At 37.3% G+C, this 22,459-nt stretch overlaps 1 protein-coding gene across 1 annotated transcript; it reads right to left on the reverse strand.

Annotated features, from left to right (window-relative positions):
• Positions 1-339: 339 nt before the first annotated feature.
• Positions 340-21,250, reverse strand: LOC110044401 (soluble guanylate cyclase 88E-like). The gene is made up of 10 exons (XM_020749945.2): positions 19,579-21,250; positions 13,770-13,987; positions 12,479-12,608; positions 9,950-10,096; positions 8,530-8,676; positions 5,337-5,496; positions 4,774-4,883; positions 3,863-3,952; positions 2,837-3,145; positions 340-2,573 (listed from the first exon to the last, which is right to left on the reverse strand). The coding sequence occupies exons 1-10, from the start codon at positions 20,380-20,382 to the stop codon at positions 2,409-2,411; spliced, it is 2,280 nt and encodes a 759-aa protein (XP_020605604.1). The 5' UTR covers positions 20,383-21,250; the 3' UTR covers positions 340-2,408.
• Positions 21,251-22,459: the final 1,209 nt, after the last annotated feature.

Consider the following 22,459-nt stretch of genomic DNA (forward strand, 5'->3'; position numbering starts at 1 on the left):
AGATAATTACTTTGGTTTTGGTTTTGGTTTTACGACACTCGACTGAAAACCGCTCTAATAATAATAGCAATGGTAATAGTAATAATAATAATAATAGCAATAGTAATAGTAATAATGGTAATAGCAATAGCAATAGCAATAATAATAATAATAATAATAACAACAACAATAATAATAAAGACGACGATGATGATGATGATGATTATGATGATAATAATAATAACATTAACAATAATAATAATGGTCCTTCCCTAAGCAGAAGGGACCAACGTGAGCTTTGAACCAAGATCCCAACGTGGCTACAAAACTACACGAGTTAGCCATGACAGTTACAACGTCTTGAGAGAATTATCTTATTTATTAACTGCTTTTACACAATAAAAACCAAACTAAATCCCGCACCATGCTGTAAGATAACATTTGATTTCTTTTTATTATTACACATATGTACAATGTTCACTACAATAAATCTGGTCTTTAATCTACGTAATAATTTTATTATAACAACCAACTTTATATCCAATTTCGTGATTGCGAATCTTGTAAAACACGAACAAAGCCTTGTAAAGCGAATCGTGAATCTCTTAGAACTTATTTAATGAACTACGAATCTCAGTTTCCATTATGTGACGGGTCTGCTGGGAATCATGGTAGCTGTTATCATTACATTGCCAAGTCGGTCGTGAATACAAAAGCCATGATCCCCTACAGGCGCATCTCACAGAGGGAATCACAAAGTGCTTGCACTACGGGTGGACAACTCCAACCCGCGCTGTACTTTCGTTGACTGTGCACGAATAAGAATATTACATCCACGTATAGCTACATAAACAAAACTATTATTTTAGCTCGAGTCTGCATTAAACTACACTACAAACTCGTTAACCTTGTGCATGGAATACAGCCCTAAGTGACTTTTGCAGTTTGGAGATAAAATACATTAAATACTACGAAAATACAACACAATCTTGCTATGACCGTAATAATTTTCTGCGAAAACTGTGTATAAGCAACATTCAGAGTGATGCTCTTAAATAATCCCGTAAAAATGAAATTAAGCCAATTATTAATATTGGAAACCCAAAACACAAACCCTTCAGCTGCTTAATATATAAAAGTTAAAATTTATGTTGTAGTTCAATTTTACTCTTGGTACACACATACACAAACACACACACACACAAAGGAAAATATACCAAATTGTACCACGGGTAATATTGATCGAAAACATATCCATTCTTTTGTATCACTTATATCTTATAAATCAAACCTCTGATATCTTTCATCATATAACATTTATCAGTTATCTCCTTGTAATTTTATAACATCATAATACTCATGGTGCAAATAAACCAAAAAATAATAAATAAATGAAAAAATGAAAGAAAAAACGTTTTTGACCACATAAGCCGTGAGAAAATAAAATATCAAACATACAAGTTGAGAGAATTAACGATATGAACTTTCTTGACATATAATCAATTCTTCAAGAGTGTGGAGATTTGAATTTGTATCTCTAGGAACGAGGGTCATAAAACAAAGGGGACAAATGAAATAATATTATTTTGTGTTTTGTAACCTATGCGTACAGGTTTATAAAATTTAAATATATCTAGCATTATATTTAAAGCTCCTTCATATCATCTATAAAGGACTGTTTGGCCATAACAAAATGACACAGCAAAATTATATAAAAAAAGCAAACTTATAGTAAAAAATAAATTAAAAATTATTCACTTCACCGATGAAACTATAACTTATGTGAAATAGTCCACTTTTGGTATGCAAACTATTTGACTAAGGTCACTATACTGCCCTGCAGCAAATGTATACTACTTTTTTAGAATTTTTAAAATTCTCACATAATTTAAAACCCTTGATTTAAATTCCAACCCCAGATTAAAACCGAGCATTAGATCTAATAAAAGTAAAAATACTTTCTATGTCTATAATGTAGCAACTATGTACAGGTCTTTTTTGGGGCACACCACTAGTTATTGTTCAAGACTCTAATATTTAAAGTTTATCAGAAGCATATCATCTTGTTCAAAGTGATGTGCTCCTGAGTGTAAGTAAACATATTTACATGAACATTACTGTTCGTGAAATCCAACTGATTCAACCCATAAAAAGACAATCTCCCTGTAAGATCTGTGAGATCCATAAAGGTCACAAAGCAGAGTCTTTATACACCCTGCAGTTGGCCAACTGAGAGGTTCTCTACAGCAGACCTCTTCTTGTCGGATGGGTGGATGAGGGGGAGAGGGGGGGGGGGGTAGGGTAGTAGTGAGGATGCTTTTTGGACTAGTGAATCATAATTATTACAGCTTGCCCTGAGGCAAACTTGAAAATTGGTTTTCTTTGCATCTTGTGTAAATAGGATACTTAAGTTACTGACCAGTAGTAAGTTAAAAAAGATTGCACAGGGATGTTGATGCAACATTTGAAGGTTTGGCTTGTCCAGGTGGCTTGGCTTGTTCTTGAGTGTTTTTCTCATTTTCCTCATTTGATTTGCTTTTCTTTTCATCTGTGGCAGAATTATCTGCTTTTATTATATCGTCATTACCCTTGACCTGAAAATTAAACAGACAGTAAATTAGGAGCTTCTGTAGTAGGGGTAAACAAATGAACATGGTATGAAATTTTACAACTTGAATCTTGTTACAATTTAAAGATCATGTATATGTTCAATTGCAAACTACATGTACATATATAATGAAATTTTTGTAAAAAGAGGATCAAGTGGTAAATGCTGACTGTTGTTCGCATAGGAAGTGTCCACTATGTACAAAAAGATCACATATTATCGATAGTCATTGCACAAACATTTCCAAACCTTGTCCCACTGAAAGTGCAGGCCATTTATGTTATGTGGTGTGTGTGGAACATGACCATAATATGCGACTGGACTGTCTTTCTGCTGTATCACTACATCATCATCTTCTTCATTGGCTTCATCTTCTTCAAAGAACGACCCCATCACTGGCTGAAGGCTGGGTTTACTCTGGGTGGCAGATAATCTGCCTGTTTCACAGTGAGGACCAATAGCAGTTGTATGGCCGCCAACCATGGACATGAAGGTCTGGGTGGCTTCTCCTCCTTCTTTCTTACCAACCAGCCAAAACGTCTTCATTCCTCCCTTGCCCTATCAGTCAGAAGGGAAAGCGATCAGTAGAATGTCAAAATTCCTATTTTCAGCATTGAGATAAATTTGAAGATTACGATAAGATAGACAGATTCCACTAAAGTGTTTACATCCTTGTTGCCACCCAATTCAAACACAATGATTCATTTGGGAGGCTACAATTGTCCCTTTTGTACATACTCTCACGCAATCAGTTGCGTGTGACAAATTGTACAATTGTGACCTCCCAAATGAGTCATCGTGTGGTCTCAATTGAGTGGCAGCAAGGATGCAAACATGCTAGCCGAATCTGTCTACTGTTACTTTGTAGAGTAAAAATTAAGCACCACTCTTCCACTACTCAATGTCAACATATTTTCCACCATGCATACTTACAGTTTAAGGTAAAAGGTAAAGTTTTGCATTCAGGCCTGCTGGCCCATACAGCTCATATTTACATATAACTATGGTTCTGTACCATGAAACAACAACTCTCTCCTGGATAACAGTCCATCAAAAGGTTACTCCCAACATTACATTCTCAGGTAACCATTTAATACACACTTGGGTGCAAAAAGGCATGGTGATAGTAAAGTGCCTTACCCAAAAGCAGAACTCAATAAACCAGCTGGGGTTGAGCCCAAACCTCTCAATCCCTTAACCAGCTTGCATGTACCTCCATACCTATTGGCACCACCTAGACCATTAATTTTCCCAACTCGAGAAATTAATATTCACCTTAATATCAATGCTGCCTCGCTGCTTTGTGACGTAGTTGGCAGTTTGTAAACAATTGTAAGTTGTCTCACTGATGTGGATCCTCATTGCCTAGGATTAAAAATATAATGAACATTTACAGTACAATTGAAAGCAAAGGAATGTACAGTACAGTGACCAGCACTCAAGTCATCATCTTAGACAAATAATTTCTTTAGTATATTTGATTTTAGCATTCCAGAAACAACTGTTGCTAGCTGTGAACCACAATGAAGAATGGGCAGCAATCAAGTCTGTACACAGAACAACTCCACTTAGCTCCTCGAGTTTGCACGTGCATTGTATTTAGCAAACCCACTGACTGACTGCATCAGGTAAATGTGCAATCCGATTGGCTACAAAGAGGCTATCTAACCAGCAATACACAGCATGGGGAACAGTTTAATCTTTGAAAAAGGTTTCCACTCTACATTTTCTATTAGTTTCTGAAACATTTTAAACTTGTTTGTTTCACAGATTGTTACATTTAACTGGGTTGCACTAATACAATATTATTTCCAAGAGAGCTTAACCTTCATTTCAATCAACTTTCACAAACTGAAAGAAAGGAAATCATGAATGTGATGGTGTCTGGATATCTGATGTTAATTAGCATAGATTTTACGATTTTATTTCTCTGCTTTCTCGTTAATTTTAGTTTCAATTGAGAAGATATATCAAACACTCAAGACTGTATTTGATCAAATTTCCAATCACCTCGAAGTTCATCAAAAGTACTCCGCTGCACGTCGTATTTTCAACTCTCTTCTCGACATTTGGAAATGTGGTTAAACACAGTCTTTTGTGTTTGATATATTACTACTTAGTAGTTAATAGTGTCAGCTAATAACCTCAAGCTCACTGTCTAATTATTCTTAAATATTGTCACTTGCCAGTCCAGAGGACTCCATCCTAGAGGCTGTGTTGACAGTGTCACCAAACAAACAATACCGTGGCATTTTCAAACCAACTACACCTGCTACAACCATTCCGGTATGTACACCTATGGCATGACATGAACAATCAGGAAAACGCAATCAGCAATTCTGTTTCTTTACAACTATAATAAGAATGGCTCTGTAGTTGTGAACATTTTCAATAAAGGTAGGCAATAGGATTTTGATTCAAAAGGAAAAACAAATCTTAATTGACCATGCACATTTCCCCAATGAGGATTTTCAGGGCTAATGAAACCAAATGATGAAACAAATAATGCAAATGAACATAACATTGTTAAAAATCCCAACTGGCGAGAGGCAGACCAGTTGGTTATTTACAAGCATGACCAAGGAGTTGACCTAGGGTCTACTCAGAAACAACTCCAGCTAAGTGGTCAGAGCGGGACTTGAACCCACAACCTCCAGATTTCAAGTTCGGCACCCTAATCTGTTGGCCATGCTGCCTCTATATAGTGAGTAAGTAGAAATGAGTCTCCTATTGAGTAGTTCCATCATACCTATCCTGATTTTGAGGTGTTGGGATGATTTCGAAGGATCACAAAGTGTCGGCATGGCAGATATCATATCCAGTGCAAGGTCGGCAACATGTTCTGCATGGTAATGGCTACGCTCAGGAACACCACTCACAATCATGTATGCATCACCAATTGTCTCCACCTACAAAAACAAATTTATGCATGCTGAAGTACATCTTCTCAATTCTAGCACTGTCCAGTACACCAAGATACAAAGCATGCAAAGTTTAAGCACTTGGATATTACCAACAGCAGGATACAATAACTATACTTTGTGGCCCTAGCAGTCATTAATAATACTTATTGCCATTGTTCAAAGGTGCCGACTGGACTATTCTGAGTGAATAACGAAATCTGAACATATCTAGTAACTTCCACTTACAATCAACAAATTTCCAGACACAACAGCCAAATTTACTGTTCACTCATTTTAAAATGTTAAGGGACACCTCATGAATTAATCTTAATTCAGCAGGCATCTGGAAAAGCCACACACAGTGATACTGATAAATTGTTACACAAATTCACATTTAATTACGCCATGCTGAATGGATTGTAGTATACTAGCATTTGAAAACATTTTGATTATAATGAACCAAATTTTCAGATTGAGAAAAATGTAAAATTAAATTGTAATTTGTTATGAGAGAGCAGTCTTTCCTGATTTTTCTTCAAGGTACATTAATGTAATGTAATGTACATTAATATGTCCTATGTACTAAGGAAGCCCAAACGACCAAAACAGCAACTCTAAATTTTATTGACACATTAAGAAGTTCACTGTTTACTCCGACCGATATTATTATTTATTAAATCCATTTTGAAATCACTGGTTATCCTTGCAATCTGATTGGCTCTCAGTAGTGCGATTTATTCATGAATCACACTATTTTTTGCTCCAAATCGCATCTTTTTCTCAGCCAATGAGAATGAGACAGTAAAACAAAACAACCAATCAGATTTCAAGATTAGCTTAAAGTAATCAATAAAATTTCAGGAAAATGAAAGGCAAAAAGCCACTGTCTGGAGAATTTTGCAACTATTATTGCCAAAACTTTGTTGTTATCATAGTTTTTTTCCAAAAAATCGATGAATTTAATTAATTGCAGTTTCTGAATGACAATTATGAGCTCCTTCAGGCTGAAGACCTACTTTAATGGAAGTTTCCAACTTTCAATGTCCATTTTGACGAATATTTTGGCGATTTTTCTTCAACATCTGCTCAAGATCCGCATGATACCAAGTCCAGTAAAACATAAACAAATGAAAACCACACAACAACAAATTCAGAGCCATCTCAAGAAGGTAGATGTTTCCAGGTTTCCGGTAGTTTCAAACAAAGCAACGAAAGAGCTCGACTCTGTCGCTGTGAATAAACATAGTCAAAATACACCACACTGCACAAAATAGTGAATGAATGAACGTCTTGCGAAGCCCGTGCCAGTCCCACTATCTTGGAAATATCTTAAAGCAAATGTAGCCGAAAGAACTTGATAAGGTCCTGAGTATTGAGTCCTACGCCGAGGTCACAAAAAGAAATGGAGATGATAATGAGCTGGACTCCCTTAAAATCATGCCATTGAACGGTATTTAAAAGGAAACAAGAAGATCTGTTAGATCATATAACCACGCTTTTAAAATTTAACTGTTTTCTTAGCACTACAGTCACAACGGAGTGCACATTCTAAAGCAATCCTTGATGATTCATTGGTTTCTCTAGACACCACATCACTTGATCAACACAACCTGTATTATTGCACCATCAGTCGTAGCCGTTGTGAAATCTCCGATGACGTAATAGTCTTAATCTGGAACTTTCTTCAGCATATGTATGGGAATGAAGATACGAACGCTATTAACAACAGCTTTCTTTCTTAAAAGTCAAGATTAAATTTAATTGTTTTTTCCCCTAAGGAAAGGGCTAGCAAAGAAGTCTAACGAGTCACATAATTCAGGAATTGCGTTATCCACGGCAATCTTTAGTACGGTGGTTATTTCCCTACCAATGACGCAATCCTTGCATGTTGTGACATGTTCTTTGCTTGGCTTGCAAATATTTAATTTTCCTTCTGATTACCGAACTGGCTGCGATGAATCAGCCAAAGAATTTACTTCATTTGCCTAAAACCGCAAGAAATGCTTGCAAAATTGCAAATAAATTAATGACCGTCGCTTCTGCCGAAATAAACTTGCGAAGTAAACACGATCTTATTTGTCACGTAGCGAAAGTGAAAGCTGCAACGTCAACGCATTCCATGGCTGACGTAATACCTTTTTTTAGCGTATTTATTAGTCCCTTTGAATCCAACGCTTCGATAAAACGAAAAGAAAATATACAAAAAAGAAAACAATATCCCTAGAATTGTCCGTGTATTTATGTCTTTACAGCTTCTGGCGGAAAAACTTCACACATTGCGTGACTCAAAATTTGGCCGAGAGGGAGCTTGGGTCTGGTCACTGACAAAAAAAAAATAATAAACCCCGGGTAAACCTAGAACCGCGCTCGGCCCATGGCCGTGCGGTTAAAAACGTACTATCCACTGGGCATCGTGCACTCGAGGGAGTTTCACAACTCAAAAGAAATCGATCGCAGAATTACACAGGATATGCACCTCTAAATTCCTTCTCCAAAGACAATGAAAAATCTCAGCCTCAACCACAGAAGAAAGGAAGGCCTTCCATAATTGATTCAGGCGACAAGAATTGAACTTTTATCCCTGAAGTACACTATTTTCATTCTGACTTCAGAACTGCTTGTTTCTTTGTCATGCTCGAATAAGTTTTCGTCACATGACATCATTTTGCATACTAAATGAGACGTAACGGCGTTTCCAGTTCCGCTTTTTTTTTAACAAACCGGCTACTGAAACAGTACACCAAAAATCTAAATTTAAGGTGATAAAATTGTGCGATTTCAAAATGGATGTAGTAAAGTGGCAATTGAACTTCGCGTCGTGCAATTTTGGTCTGAAATCATACTTGTGATTTCAAATCAAACTCGCGCTGCACGCTCGCTCGATTTTGAAATCACACCTATGATTTCAGACCAAATTGCACTCCATTCAGTTCAATTACCATTATTTATTACAAACTACTGTACATAAGCTACATGTACAAGTCATGTATGTACTGTTTGCTTGGCATGTTTGGTCCTGAAACCATTTGAAGCACTTACCTTGTAGACATTGTGTTGCTCGCTGATCTGATCAAAGACTGTGTACATGTTATTCAACATGGTAACTACTTCCATGGGGCTTATCAGAGAACAAATGTGCGTGAATCCCACTACATCACTGAACAGAACAGACACATCATGGAACATCTGAAACAACAGCCGCAGGTACACATTTAATTTAAAACTGAAAGGGTGTATACTCATGGACAAATCGTCATACAATATGTACACAACCCCTTATATCTAGCACTGAGAGGGCAGGGGTGCAGGGATGAAGCCCAGGAGGGGTACTCCCAGAAAAATTGGGTGGGTGTGTGCAACCCGTTTCCCAAAACCCTTACCCTATTTATGACCAAAATCTGCGATATTCCTTACCCTTTTTATGACCTGACCAAAAATTCGAAACCCTATTTATGACCTGACCCTTAAATCAAAACCCTGTTTCAGACCTGCGTGATATTTAGTCCCTAGTACAGACCAATGTTAAATTACTGTTAACATAATTTGTGAAGGGCTTTTGTTGATTTTCTTTTTGATAATGATGGAAAAGTGGCTTCTTCTTAAAAACATACCCATAACAAGGCTAGAGTGCAAAAACCATACCCTACTTATGACCAAAATCAGCTAAAATTGATATCCTCTTTATGACAAAAACGGCTGAAAAAGCATACCCTTTGGGGCCGCACATACCTATATAGCCCATATAAGGGAGTACCCCCTGGCGGGGGGGGGGGGGGGAAGCTAGTAACAGGAATACTGAGGTACTTGACTCAGTCCCAGTGTTGATCCCAGTGTTTTGTTTAAATGTAGTCGTCATAGACACCCTAAATACTGAGGAAGAGAATTTATCCATGGGCCTTGCCTCAGTCACAAGGGGGGAGGGGGTGGGTAGGGCTTGGGGTAGGGTATCCTTTATATGCACTGACTTAGCATTTTATTTCTAAATCCAAGATTAGTCAAGGAGCATGTGATGGTGGCAGCAAAGGTAAGAGGGCACAGGACCTATATACCAGGGAAGAAAAGATCGAAGCTAAGGCCAAACTAGGAATGATTGACATCATGGTTTGCAGAGGGACCTTTGTAAGACAGACATGTCTTGGGATGAGGCAAAGAAGATGGCAGAGAATACACATTTAGAAAGCAAAAACTACTGTACAGTACATGTAGATACTCCATGTAACCCTTGCTATATTGAAGATTAACAAATTGTCAAGTTAATTAACAAAATGCGAGTTGGGGGATATTTTACAGCTGTACTGAGAACTCTGTGAAATCTCCATCACTTCAATTTAAATTACTGTTGCATAGCTAGTGCCATTGCTTAAAATAGTTAGGAATGGTAAGTTTTAGCAAAATGGTCATATTTCAACATCTATACCTAACTGTACAACAAGCCAGAGATTTAAAAAGTTTAAAATACCTCACAAGTATTAAGAGCTGGTTCACCCTGCCTCAGACGATCAGCCACAGATCTTGGGATCATTTGATACAGCAATGAATCTGTGCGTCTCTTCTCAATATCCAGCTCCTTCATACTTTCCTCAAGTTTAGCACTTTTGACCAATTCCTATGTAATAATCATAACATAACATAATTATTTACTGAGAAGTAATCCTTACAGGGTTCTTCTAATGCTACTTTTGCCATGAATTAAGATGTTTAACATGTCCTCTACTAATTGCACTTATCCTTTGCAAATTCAAATTAATTTTCCTCTGGGGAATAATTGCCTCTTGTCCTCCCTCTAGTGGGAGTAGCAGTGATGTAATTGGTTGGCAAGACACTTGACTTTCATAGTGTCTCTCTCCACCTGGATTTATAAATGGATACCACTTAATTCAAGGTCTGCGGTAAATTATATACTGTAGGTAACCAGCAGACCATCCAGGATTGAGTACAAATACCCCTAATTAGTAAGGAAACAGGACATAAGTAAGACAGGTTGTCAGCTTGTTGGTCTGTCAGTCTGTCAGTTTGTTGGTCAGTGAGTGAGTGATTGAGGCAGTTAGTCAGCCCATCCATCAGTCCATCAGTCAGTCAGTCAGTCAGTCAGTCTGTCTCTCAGTCTATCCATTAGTCAGTCAGCCCATCCATCAGTCAATCAGTCAGTCTTTCAAACAGTCAGTCAGTCAGACAGTCAGACAGTCAGTCAGTCTGTCTGTATGCCCACAGTTATCAAACAGCAATCTTTGTTCCAACATTAGGCAACTATTACAGTGCATTTACTGAAACCGGGGCCACCCAGACAATGAAAACCAATCAGATGGGAGAACTGAGACAATAGATTCCAACATTTTCAAATCCAGCCAATCAAATGTCTGGTACAAAACAATGAAATCTCAACTAATTCACTTAGATGCTAACGCGATTACGGTGTCACTTAATAAATTGTCAAGCTCAAGCCGTTAGTGGTTTCACGTGCTTGTGACCATGCTTGTGGGTTTAAGAGAAATTATATGCTGCATTTTCTATGGGGTCATTGGTTGGTTAGAAAATACATGACAAGAAAAGCTGCGTAAGAGTGTCACCATAATTATATATCGCCAGCAGAGTGAGTGGTGTAGGGTTTGAATATTGTCGCGGCTGTACAAAAGAAACCCTTCAAATGGTCTCCGAGTAGTTTCGCATGTGCACAGGCTCGATATGTACGAATTGGAAAGGGATTGTTTTTGAAGTAACTGAGAGAAGCTGAAAGCAAACTTCAAGCAGAAGAAATGAAAAGTTAACTGGATACAAAAATGGACTTGTAACCTGAATTGTTTGTTAGAAATATCTTTGGTTTTTCCATCCACGGGAGGTTCCTATGCATGGCGCTATCGTCTTTTCTTTTTGAGTGAGTAATTTTACACGCTGAGGCTTTGATAGTACAACACGGAAGAAAATTGGTTTGAATTTTCCATGAAGATGTTATTTCAATACACTGATAACCCAGAAAGGGAACTCAAACTCTGAAATGCACAGCTGCTGAGACAGTGAACATGATGGTTTTTCTGAGAACTGTGTGGTGGATAACCGAAAGCCTTGTAAAAATACAAACACGCACAGACAACAGGAATCTATTTTGTAAAAAAAAATGTCAAAATCTATTTTTTATTCTACAATTTTAAACAACAACCATAAAAGTGAGGCCGTATGAGTGGAAAACGGTCAATGTAATGAGTTTACCATGCTTGTCAATGTAAAATTTGGAGTAAAGTAACACAATATTTTCTAACGCAAAAGTTCTAACGGCTTGAGCTTGACAATTTATTAACAGACACCGCAGTTGCGTAAGCATCACAACGAATAAGTTGAGATTTCATTGTTTCAAACCAGATATCTGATTGGCTGGATTTGAAAATTTTGGAATCTGTTGTTTTGGCTCTGCCATATGATTGGTTTTCATTGTCTGGGTGGCCCAAGTTTCAGTTAACGCACTGTAAATTTAATTATTAAAGATCGGTAATGATTTCTTTAGCTATGAGAGATACATTTACATCTATAACATATCAGTCCACTGAAACTTCCAACCAAGTTTAATGAAATATCACTGGACAATAAGAGAGTTTTCAAAATACTACAGTAAATTATTCATGCATTAGTTGTAAACTAGCAACCTTAAGGATGGCATATATTTGACCAAGCAGTATTGAGCCACTAATTCTTGTTTTTAATAATAATTTTTGTCTATGCTATAAATGTAAAATAATCTAACTGCAATTACACTGTACAGAGTATTTCAATCAGCACTGGAATTGATGTTCAACATTAAAGAAAATTAGTGAGTCTCACAGATTACATGTATGCTAAATAAACAGAAGAACAGTAATGGTCAATAACAATATTACTATTAATATATCTTGCACCTCAATCACAACACTTTTCTCCAAAATAGCACCAATTTCTACCATTGTGTTACTAACAACAAACCTAGGAGGCTCAAGTGTCATTCAAGTGTCTAACATCTTACCTGATCAAGAGCCAGTCTCAGTTCTGCCGACTGCTGTGTCCCAGCTAACACAAGGTCTCTACTTGAATCATGCATGCTCAAGTCATTGATATATAAACCCATGCAGCACATCACATCCAACTTCTCAATGCTGAAATTTGAAAAAAAACACAGGACAGTAACCAAAATAAACTTGACTGTGTGATTACATGCACGGGTCATAAAGTTCTGAAACACCCATAAACTTTTGGATTAAATTTTAATTGATATTCTTTTTCCTATCTCTGGTCGCTAATTTTGGGGTTGCTACTTTTGGGAAACTAATTACATGTAAAAATGTGTTGTTGTGTTTACAGTGTGAACATGCTGGCATAATGACATATTAGCAACATAACAGCATGAACATACAATGTACACGTATAAAGCGACATACGGATAAAACTGATCTTTCCGTTATGTGGTTATGTCATGTCTCTGTTAAAACAAATTTGAACAATATCACAGCTTAACAAAGAACCAATCAGAGCCAATCAATTACCCAAACTAAGGTCTCTGACAAGATTGTGGTACTGGCTGTGTGCTCTCCTCGCTTCTTGTTGAAAGATTGGACCCACCCACTCTTTTCTTCTAGCATTTCATCCTTTTGTTTTCTTCAACGACGGCATCCATCATTGAAGAAAAAGAAACTAAAATTATCGCATATGCATTTTAAAGTCCTTCTTCCCCCATTTTTCACCAAACCTTATGTCTTAATGTTGATGTTCACATTACCATCCTGAGCAGTTGAATATCAATAAGTAAACGATATTTGCCAGCCGGGAGATCTGAATTGGGAAAAACTGTGCCTGAGGTCTTGAGTACAGTCCGAGGCTGCAGGCCAAGAGCCATACACAAGACCAAGGGCACAGTCTTTTCCCAATATGGACTGAATAAGGCCAGAAATGAACATGTTTATATTTTCCTGACAGTATTACTTTAAAGCAACTTTTGTGTTGAATTTCAACTAAAGCCTTCAGTTCAAATCTGGCGTATGAATGCATTTGACATTTCTGGCACAAAAAGTGATACTGTTTGCATTATAATTGTTTGACTCTATGTTGAATGTTTACAATTTGCATTGTTTTACGGTGTAACAAAAAGCTTGAGTAGTTGCCAAAGTTAGAAGTTTTGGAGCAGTCTATACTTGGGGTATAAATCTAGGGGAGAATCCCAACTGCTGGAGCACATGTAATTAGCCAGTCAGATTCAAGGATTTAAGATTTCAAACTGCTGAGCTGGAGAAAAAAATGAGTCACCTTATTGAACAACTTACATAGGAGTTGCAAGGTAGACCATTGATTGCCACTCATCCATAAACAACATCTGTCCCTTGAGATGGATGTGACAGCCAGAGTCTTCATCAGCACTTTCCTGTTTCTTTCCATTCACCATCGCCTCTCCATTTTGAAGATTCAGGATGGCAGGATTGTTGTTTTGTACCACGGCCTCAATTGACAGTAATTCAAATGCCACATTGGTGTGAGTCGTCACCTGTAATTACAATAATAAGATGGTGATATCTTCATCACATGAGGAATTTTGGAAGATATGAAACAGTTCAAGCTCCACAACATACTTTTAATTAGTTAACAGTTCATTATAACTGGTTCTATTAAGAGTTTTAAGCCAGCTCTTTGAATACAAGGTGTTTCGATTTTCAGTTTAACCTTACATGTATCTTTGCCGTGTTTACTTTATCAGTGTCATTGTATGTTCATACATCCAGCCAAATACTTTGAAGTCTACAGAAGACAGCTCTTCAGTGGAACCATACCTGTTAAAACCTGGAAGGGGGGGGGGGGTTCAACCCCCATATAAAAAGGATAGGGGTGCTTGTTGAAAATTTTGAAAAGAACCCCTAAGAGGTACCAAGATCCTCTTTTTGTGGGTGTGGCTTGAAATGTTTTTCACCCCTAAGAGGTACCAATTCAAAAACAACAGATTATCTCCTGTTATAGTTTTTTGGCTAATACTCCAAAAGGCACAGCAAAAGCTCCTGCTATGGACGTTTTGAGAACAGAACTGCATTTAAACTCTTGACAGGTATGATGAGCACCCTTGTCCTTTTAATGTGGCAGTCTCCCATCCCCCTCCCCCCCCAGGATAAAACATGGAGTATCCATTACAAAGAGGTGCACTTACAAATAAATATCTCTAAATTTGCGCAATGCTTTATTTTGAAAATGCAATATCTGTAACCATGCAATGACATCTGCAAATGGTTAGATATTCTAGTCTTCTCGGATAAGGACGATAAACCATAGGCCCTGTCTCCTGCATCTTCACTGTTATGGTCAGCAGGGGACGTTAAAGAACCCACACACTCATCGTAAAGAGCACGGCACGAAGTTCCCGGTGTTGTGGTCTGGTGTTTGCCCATTGTACCGTTGAAATGCTCAGAGACATTAGCTGTTAAAGCTACTCTACAATCCGAGGGTAAATAAAGTATACTACTACTGCTGCTGTGCTGCTGCTGCTGCTGCTACTGCTACTGCTGCTGCTACTACTACTACATACAGGTAATGACTGATTGTTATGTTAGGCTTGACTCTTTACCCCCTGAAGGCTGGTTGATAGATTCATATAGTGTCAGTATCCTAAAGTTCAAAGGTGCTTTGCAATATCAGAGAAAAGCTAAATAACTATCTAAAAATTGAAAAAATTAGTCTAAAATAAATTGCAAAAAGGCTTTTCTAAAAAAGAAACGTTTTGAGTCTATTTTTAAAGATGGACACAGACAAACTATATACGCAGACACAGTAATGGTAATGGTAATTAGTACCTTTTGTTGGGACAATTTCCTAACAAAAGGCACTGCTTAGCAGCACTTTGCCGTGTCTGCATGTGCTGTTGTTCATACCTGTGTTTATGCACTAGCAAAACCCAGCCCACAGCATCATGATAACTTTGTGAATATTTGATAGATTTCTATGACTTTTTGTCATTAACATTGTCTTGTTAAGATCTGCTCATCAAAGTAAAAAAATTGTGACCCCCTCTTATCTAAGACATGGTTGACCACCCACAAGTATTCAATTTCTTTTTCGAGATGCACAGGGAATGCAAGACTTGTTTTACATCAAGCAATACACTTCACCTCCATGCCAAAGTGGTGCATAAGGCACTGAGATGTACTAAATAAGCTATTATGGTCCAAGGGTATATACTTGAGATATTTGAAAGCTGATATGTTATTGAAGTTTTTCACTTTCGAATTAAAATTGCCCTTAAAATAACTGCCTACTTCATGGCTGCTGATGTCAATTCTTAAATAAACTGATTGCTGGTTTTCAAACAGTCTATCATACAAAGGCAGAGTCTTTAAATTTGTTGATTTGGAAAAACTGCCAGTTGTCTTAGGGGGTCTTGTCTTAGGAGGATAAATTTACAATATGATACCTATTTTTGTTTACTTATCAACTTTTAATTATAGTTTGTAGTGTCAGAACACAGCGACTGCATCTAAAAGAAATTAAGGTAATTCCTCTGAAATAAAAGTGACAATAGATTTTTGTTCAAACTTTGTCCACTGAATATTTGTCATATGATAAATTCAATTTTGAAATAAAAAAGGGGGCTGCCCATGCTCATTAAGGAGCAGTGAGGCATTGAAAATGCCCCATTTTGGCATTATTTAATGTTTATTATAAAAACGCATTCCCAGTAATTGTAAAATCTTTGTAAGCCCAGACTCATAAGAAAATGCATTAAACTACACTCAATACATTGTGTCGGACACAACTAAACATTTTAAGTTTGATTCAGACAAAAAGCTAAATCCTTGATTAAAATTTGAACTAAATTTCTTGATGTGGTTACCGACTGCAAAATAGGAAAGACCACAGTGCATCTGCTATTTTTCTCATTTATTAAATTTTCAGCAATAGAATTTAGATCAGTCTTTTCTCACGCAAAGCTTATGATTAGTTGATTACAATGACTGGAAAAAAAATTGGGGTGCCCGTGCTCGTTGGTGAGCTAGAGCCATTTTTCAACTGAAAGAGCTCAATATCAAGGCAAATCCGTCATGTTTTCAATATGCGCATGCACGAGCGCGCGCTAATGACACCATAAATTATGCGCAGTAAGGATGCGCAATGCAGATGTGAGGAATGACCTTAACTGCAGCTTCTAAATAAAATAAATTTAAGAAAGAAGCATATTAAGGAAGCTGCAGATTAGAATCCTTGGGATGATAGTATCCCTGGGTGATCTTTTAACGGGTAGGAAGGTATTAAAGACAATATGGTATTTTGTGGGTATCACAAAAATATATTGTATTATTAACACCTTACTGTTAAATTGGAGGGATTTATGGGGAAAGTGTTAAAAATATATAATAAATAAAGCTCATTTGCATGACAAAGTTGAGTCATTTCTAAATTTAAAATCAATTTCTCATTTTTCATTAAATTTTGACCCATCAAGTTCTTAAGTAACGACACTCAGTTGGCAGATCTGCATTATGTTTACTTCCTGTTGTGATAAGGCCATGTTTAAATTGTATTGACACTCACATGTTGACAGGGAGTACCTACAAATTCAAAGAACTGAATAGTCAATGACATTATCTCATTTACTTTCTGCTAGAAGAAATAAAACATTTCCACAGTATGAGACCTTTTTGCTTGATAGTGAGCACTAATTGAAGAAAGTTCACTTTGTTTAATGGACTAGGAAGTGCATGCATTAATTTCAACCAAGAGCACAACCCCCACAAAGACATTTTAAAATACCAAATTAAAAAGTTGATGCAATATATTTGGTGTATCAGTTTCAGTGATATAAAACCAATCTCATAAATTTAATCAAAAATTACATCTTTGGATAATTTTTGATGCAAAATATTTAATAGAAGACAAAGTTCCTTCAAAAATAAGTTACAGAATAGGTTCTTTGATTTTAATTTTATCCATTAATTAGTTAGGCAGAAACAAAGAAGATGGAATAAACAATAAAATTTGAAATGAAATCCTGTTAGTTTATAAATAATATTGAAATATTGTATAAATTTTGACTTCTGTAAATAAATTTTTACTATTTCTGATTTAACAACATTTACTATTTATTTGGTAAATGTAACAGTAGTGTCTACATCACAGTATTCAAACCATAATCCATATTTTTGGATAAGTTTTGGATAAAAGATATCACTTGCAGATGACTGACTTAACATAACAACAAGCAAGATTTGGTTAGAGCTGCTTTCCTACAAGTTTTTAAATGTGACTTAAGTCTTGAACCTTATTATCTTAAAGCCAGCTTGGCATGCTCCTAAAATGCACATTAATTTCAAATGGAGCTCATTTCAAACCTGGCCTGCCAAGCCTAATGAAGGTACACTGGATTAAGCAAGTACTGCCTTATCACGTTTGATAATGATGTTGTGCAGAATTGCCTTTGGACATAAAATTATGTTCATAATACATACTTGAAAGAAATTGTTACAAGTGATGGTGGAAAAAGAATGTCAGAGAGATTGCTTCTGAGATGACTTGTTGATACTCACCTAGCCTTTAATTATCTTGCCTTTGCACAAATTAAAAGGACAATACAGAAGTAAAGGCCAGCCCAGAAGCCATTTGAGAGGTGGTAAATGGTCCTTCAAGAATCAATTGGGTCTCGCAAAATTTTCATCAAATTTCATGGGTATTGTAGTCTTGTTTTTTTTTTTTTGTTTTCAGCAGTTATGTGCAACTCACAGTCTCGCTTTTTTGCAGGGCTAAGAAAGTCTTGGAAGTCCAAATTTGTTTGTGTTACTGTCTTAAAGTCTGAACACTGTTGGAAGTGGCGCTAGCTGGCCACTCTAAATAAGTGTCCATCTTAAAGGACTTAAAGAGAATTCAGTTACAGAAAAACAAGTGAAATTCAGTCACACCCTGCAAGACAATCATGTCCTAGAATAGGGCGGTGTCTGCTAACAGATATATGGCTTTGATAGTTGACTATAGTCTACTGCACCTCAGCATAAAATATCTGCTCTATTCCAAATAAAGAATAGACTCTTCAGAAAGGAATCAGGAGTCTATCCAAAAAATTCAGATAGAGGGGACTGAAGAAATTGTGGCAGAATGCAAGCCACCACCTCCACAATTTTTAGTTTAATTGAACCATGTGTCTTTAAGAGGACCATTTGCCACTTGTCTTATTTCCAACCAGAGAATACAGCGTGCCAGATAAGTGAGGGGTCTCAGGTCAAAAACCTGACAAGATCAGCTATATGACCCAACAATTTAATAGAAAATTTCTAATGGCCAATACACACCAGGGGATTTGCTCCAGGGGCATGCTCCAGAGTCAATTTGCATGACTGGTACACATTGGGGAGCATAGTGTCGGAGCTTGCCCCATATTATGGTACACACGAGGGAGCGTTTTCAAGTTTGTTCAATTTGCCCCAGGATCTTGCTCCCAAATATTTAATCGGTTAAATATTGTGGAGCATTTTGTAGGGTGGAAATTCTGCTTCTGATAATTAATTGCGCCCATGAAATCGTTGGTACTCACGGACGACCTTTGCTCCCAGAGTGTGCCCCTGGAGCAAAACCCAGGAGCAAAACCCAGGAGCAAAACCCAGGAGCAAAACCCCTCATGTGTATCGGCTTTAATGATTTGGTGGGTGCAGTGGGAATTGACCCGTTAAAATTCCTACCTTGAAAACTTATCTGGAATGCTGGGAATATATTTGAGTAAAAACTTGCAGCTGGTAATATAATGGTTTATGTATGAGGGGATGTTTATCAATATTTGTCAAGTTTTATTTCTGTTTATTTTCTTAATTTTTTTAAAATTAAATTCAAAATTTCAATAATTTTGAGCTTAAAACAAGATTTGGTTCCAAGAGAAGAACAAACTTGGGAAATAGATTTTATCAACACCGAACAATTAAACGGATAAAGAGTAATAAGCTAATAAGTAATGCCGGCTAATAAATTGGCCATGTTGATCGTGAAAATCTGGTAAACCCGCCAGACCAAGGTGCTGAAATGACCTTAACATGAAAGCAGGTAAAGTACATTTAACCAAAAAAAACTTTACATAGTAATCAAAATAAGATAGTATTAACAATAATAGTGACTTACATTTTCCCATGTAAACTCCGTGAACGGTCGAATCAAAGTAAACTGCGAAGCAATCTTTTTGCCAGGAAGGTCTGGCAACACAGCCTCTAGACTATTTCCAGTGCTGGAAATCACCATCTGTCGATCGAAAACAATATGAAAGGGAAAGACTTCGTAAAATACATCCATCGGTATCTTCAAGTCCCCGGCTTCGCCGTTGAGCGAGATAACAGAATGCCGTTTGGGCCGTCGACGGGTCTCCATGTAAACGCTGTTGTCGAAGGTCAACTGAAACAGTGCGTAACTCCCGTGGTTGTTTTCATTGTACTCCAAAACCTTCACATCCACTTCAAGATGATAGAAGAATCGGCCGACAGCTTTAATCTGACCGATCACGTAGTGGAGAAAGCCTTTTCTTGACGAGCGGTAGTGCAATGTCAGGCCAGTCTCAGTTTCATTGTCACAGAAAAACGATGGTGCTTTTAACTTAGGGTAGGTGAAACGCAAATACTCGTGAAGATTGTCCAGACCATTCAAAAAATCCCTCATGTGTCTGCCAAGGACTTTTAAAATTCTGTCGTAGCCATACTGGCCAATAAATCCCAGAAAATGAAGTCCGACGTCTTCAGTGATTTCTTCTCTAGTATGGTTCGTCACCTCCAAAGCTGCTTGTACAAGCCGAGCCATCACATCTTCAGAGTATATTTTATGCGTGGCAAATGTGTGATGTCCTGTTCCAGACTTCTCTACAATTTTGTTCCAAGCCGGTTCGCCATATTTCTCTAATATAACGCAGCGGAAGTTCTCGAGAAGCAAGCCGTACATCTTAACTGTGCTCTGCTTACGAGAATGATAAGCAGATGGCGTCGAACAATATTTAGCCGATGTCCAGAAACAAGATGAAGTGTCACGCACGCAACCGACCAAACAGCAGATGAGAAATTGATAAATAATATCTGCCAAAACATTAACACGACCTAGGAAACTGCTATTGTTTGGTCTGTGTTTGCAACACGATCATTGAGATAACCATTATTAATCCGTCCAAGGTTGACGCGAAGATCGAAGAAGTACAAAAGTCGATCTCAAGCTCAATCCCTTCTGACAGCATCAAGCTGTTCTGCCAAATATATCCAGCTGTAACATAATATTTTTTTTTAGCGGCAGCGGCAAAGCGAGCACAAAAATAAGTGTGTTTGTCGCGGTTTGTCGTTACCAAAGATCGTGGGCTTGCAGTACTCAGACTTCTTCACACACAATGGCTCTCCAGTCACTCTATTAAACCAGGCGGCTGAAATCCAGCTAACAAAAGCCCGGAAAAAACAAAATAATGAGTGATCGGTAGGCTGGAAAGGTGTCAGCAAAGATTGCCTTGTGCCGTCGCTTAGTTAATTGATTCGCTTTCGTATTCACAAAGCTAATTTAGATCACTTGATTCCTTTCACCCTGAACTCGCCGCCAGAAGCGTTTGAATAATAAACCTCGGCCTGCGCATGATTAGCTCATGATTAGGAATCTTGATAAAGTCAAGAAAGTTCATGTTCCCGCCATATTGTGGTCAACGGTTCGCGCCAGATGATAGATAAACATAGGTCCGCTCTGTGTGCATAATGGATAGGAAGCGAGCCAAATTTATCATCTTAGCTTTGTCACCGTCTATTCCTTGGCACCGACACTCTATCTTGTAATTTAATTCGTTCTTTTCAAAAGCCATGATCTATTGTGATTCCTGTTTTTTTTAGCATAAAAGACCGCTTTAATAATAAAATAATACATTGCTTTTATCGTTGACGTATCCATTAAAACTTGCTATTATAAATAAATTTGAGAGATGTAACCCCATAACTCTACAGCTATTATAGATTTTCAAAAACACAGTAAAAACAGAAGCGTCTAGTCTTTCGCGTGCAACACGAGCTTTTATTTATTTAATTAATTTCTTATATATATTCATTTGCCAATTTAAATTTATTTATTTGTTTACCTTGCTTTATGTTTAATTATTTCTTTGTTTTAAATCTTCTTATGTATTCCTTTAAACCTACCTAATGAAATGGTGCAGGCATGCCTACGTGAAGAGAATAACATTTTTAATTGGAAATTGAGCCGAAACAAAGCATAACGAAACATAAACCCGCGGGGCGTCGCCAACTAAATGGGACTACGTTTAAACAGGCACGTTTCCAAAAACGTTTTTTTTTTTTTAATACCTTTTGAGAGAAATGACAAGTATATTGTATCACTCTGCAATACATAAACCTCTACACAGATCTGAGTTGATAAGCGCTGTCCACAAAGGTATATGGTTTTGGCAGAAGGAATCTCTCAGTGGCTTAGACAACCTACGTCTGAAACAGCCGATCGATTATGGAAAATCACATAGTTTCACTAATCGGAACAGTCCGGCACCCCACTGCGAATTTCAAGGACAACACAGAAGGAGGTGAAGCCGTCTCCTTCTTGGAGTAGAAGACACATCACATGCACGTCACAACAGAGCGCCGCCTCATAAACCTGTATTAATTATTTTCATTGTTTTCCTCGTTTTTTTGTCCTTTTGTTCTGTATTGTTTTACGTCAGCCTTGTCTTCTGCACCAAGAGCCGTGAAGACAGCAACGGATAGATCCGTGCACTTTGACATAACATAACTTAAAAATGATTTAAACGAGCTAGAGTGTATACTTTCCTTTGTTCTGTAGAGTAATGGAAATGTTTGTGAAAGCGTGGGAGACTCAAAGAAAACATGTAACAAGAATGTTTCTACAGCTTGTTTTGTTGTCACAAATTTCCATAGCTCCAATGCAACAGACATACCTCTTGCAAATAGCCTATATATGAAATGCTATGATTATATTTCAATAAAAGTATCAAAAACGAGATTGTCTCTAGCCGTTTGTCAGT

This window comes from Orbicella faveolata, unplaced genomic scaffold (assembly GCF_042242905.1).
Source record: "Orbicella faveolata isolate gen_17 unplaced genomic scaffold, um_ofav_v1 contig_2, whole genome shotgun sequence".
NCBI classification, from domain to species: Eukaryota; Metazoa; Cnidaria; class Anthozoa; order Scleractinia; family Merulinidae; genus Orbicella; species Orbicella faveolata.

Coding starts and splice junctions, on each gene's coding strand:
- LOC110044401 (XM_020749945.2), bottom strand. CDS start 20,382: ATGTACGGCTTGCTTCTCGAGAACTTCCGCTGCGTTATATTAGAGAAA. Junction 13,988..19,578: donor CGGAGTTTACATGGGAAAAT/GTAAGTCACTAT, acceptor TTGTAATTACAG/GTGACGACTCACACCAATGT. Junction 4,884..5,336: donor ACACCTCAAAATCAGGATAG/GTATGATGGAAC, acceptor GTCATGCCATAG/GTGTACATACCGGAATGGTT.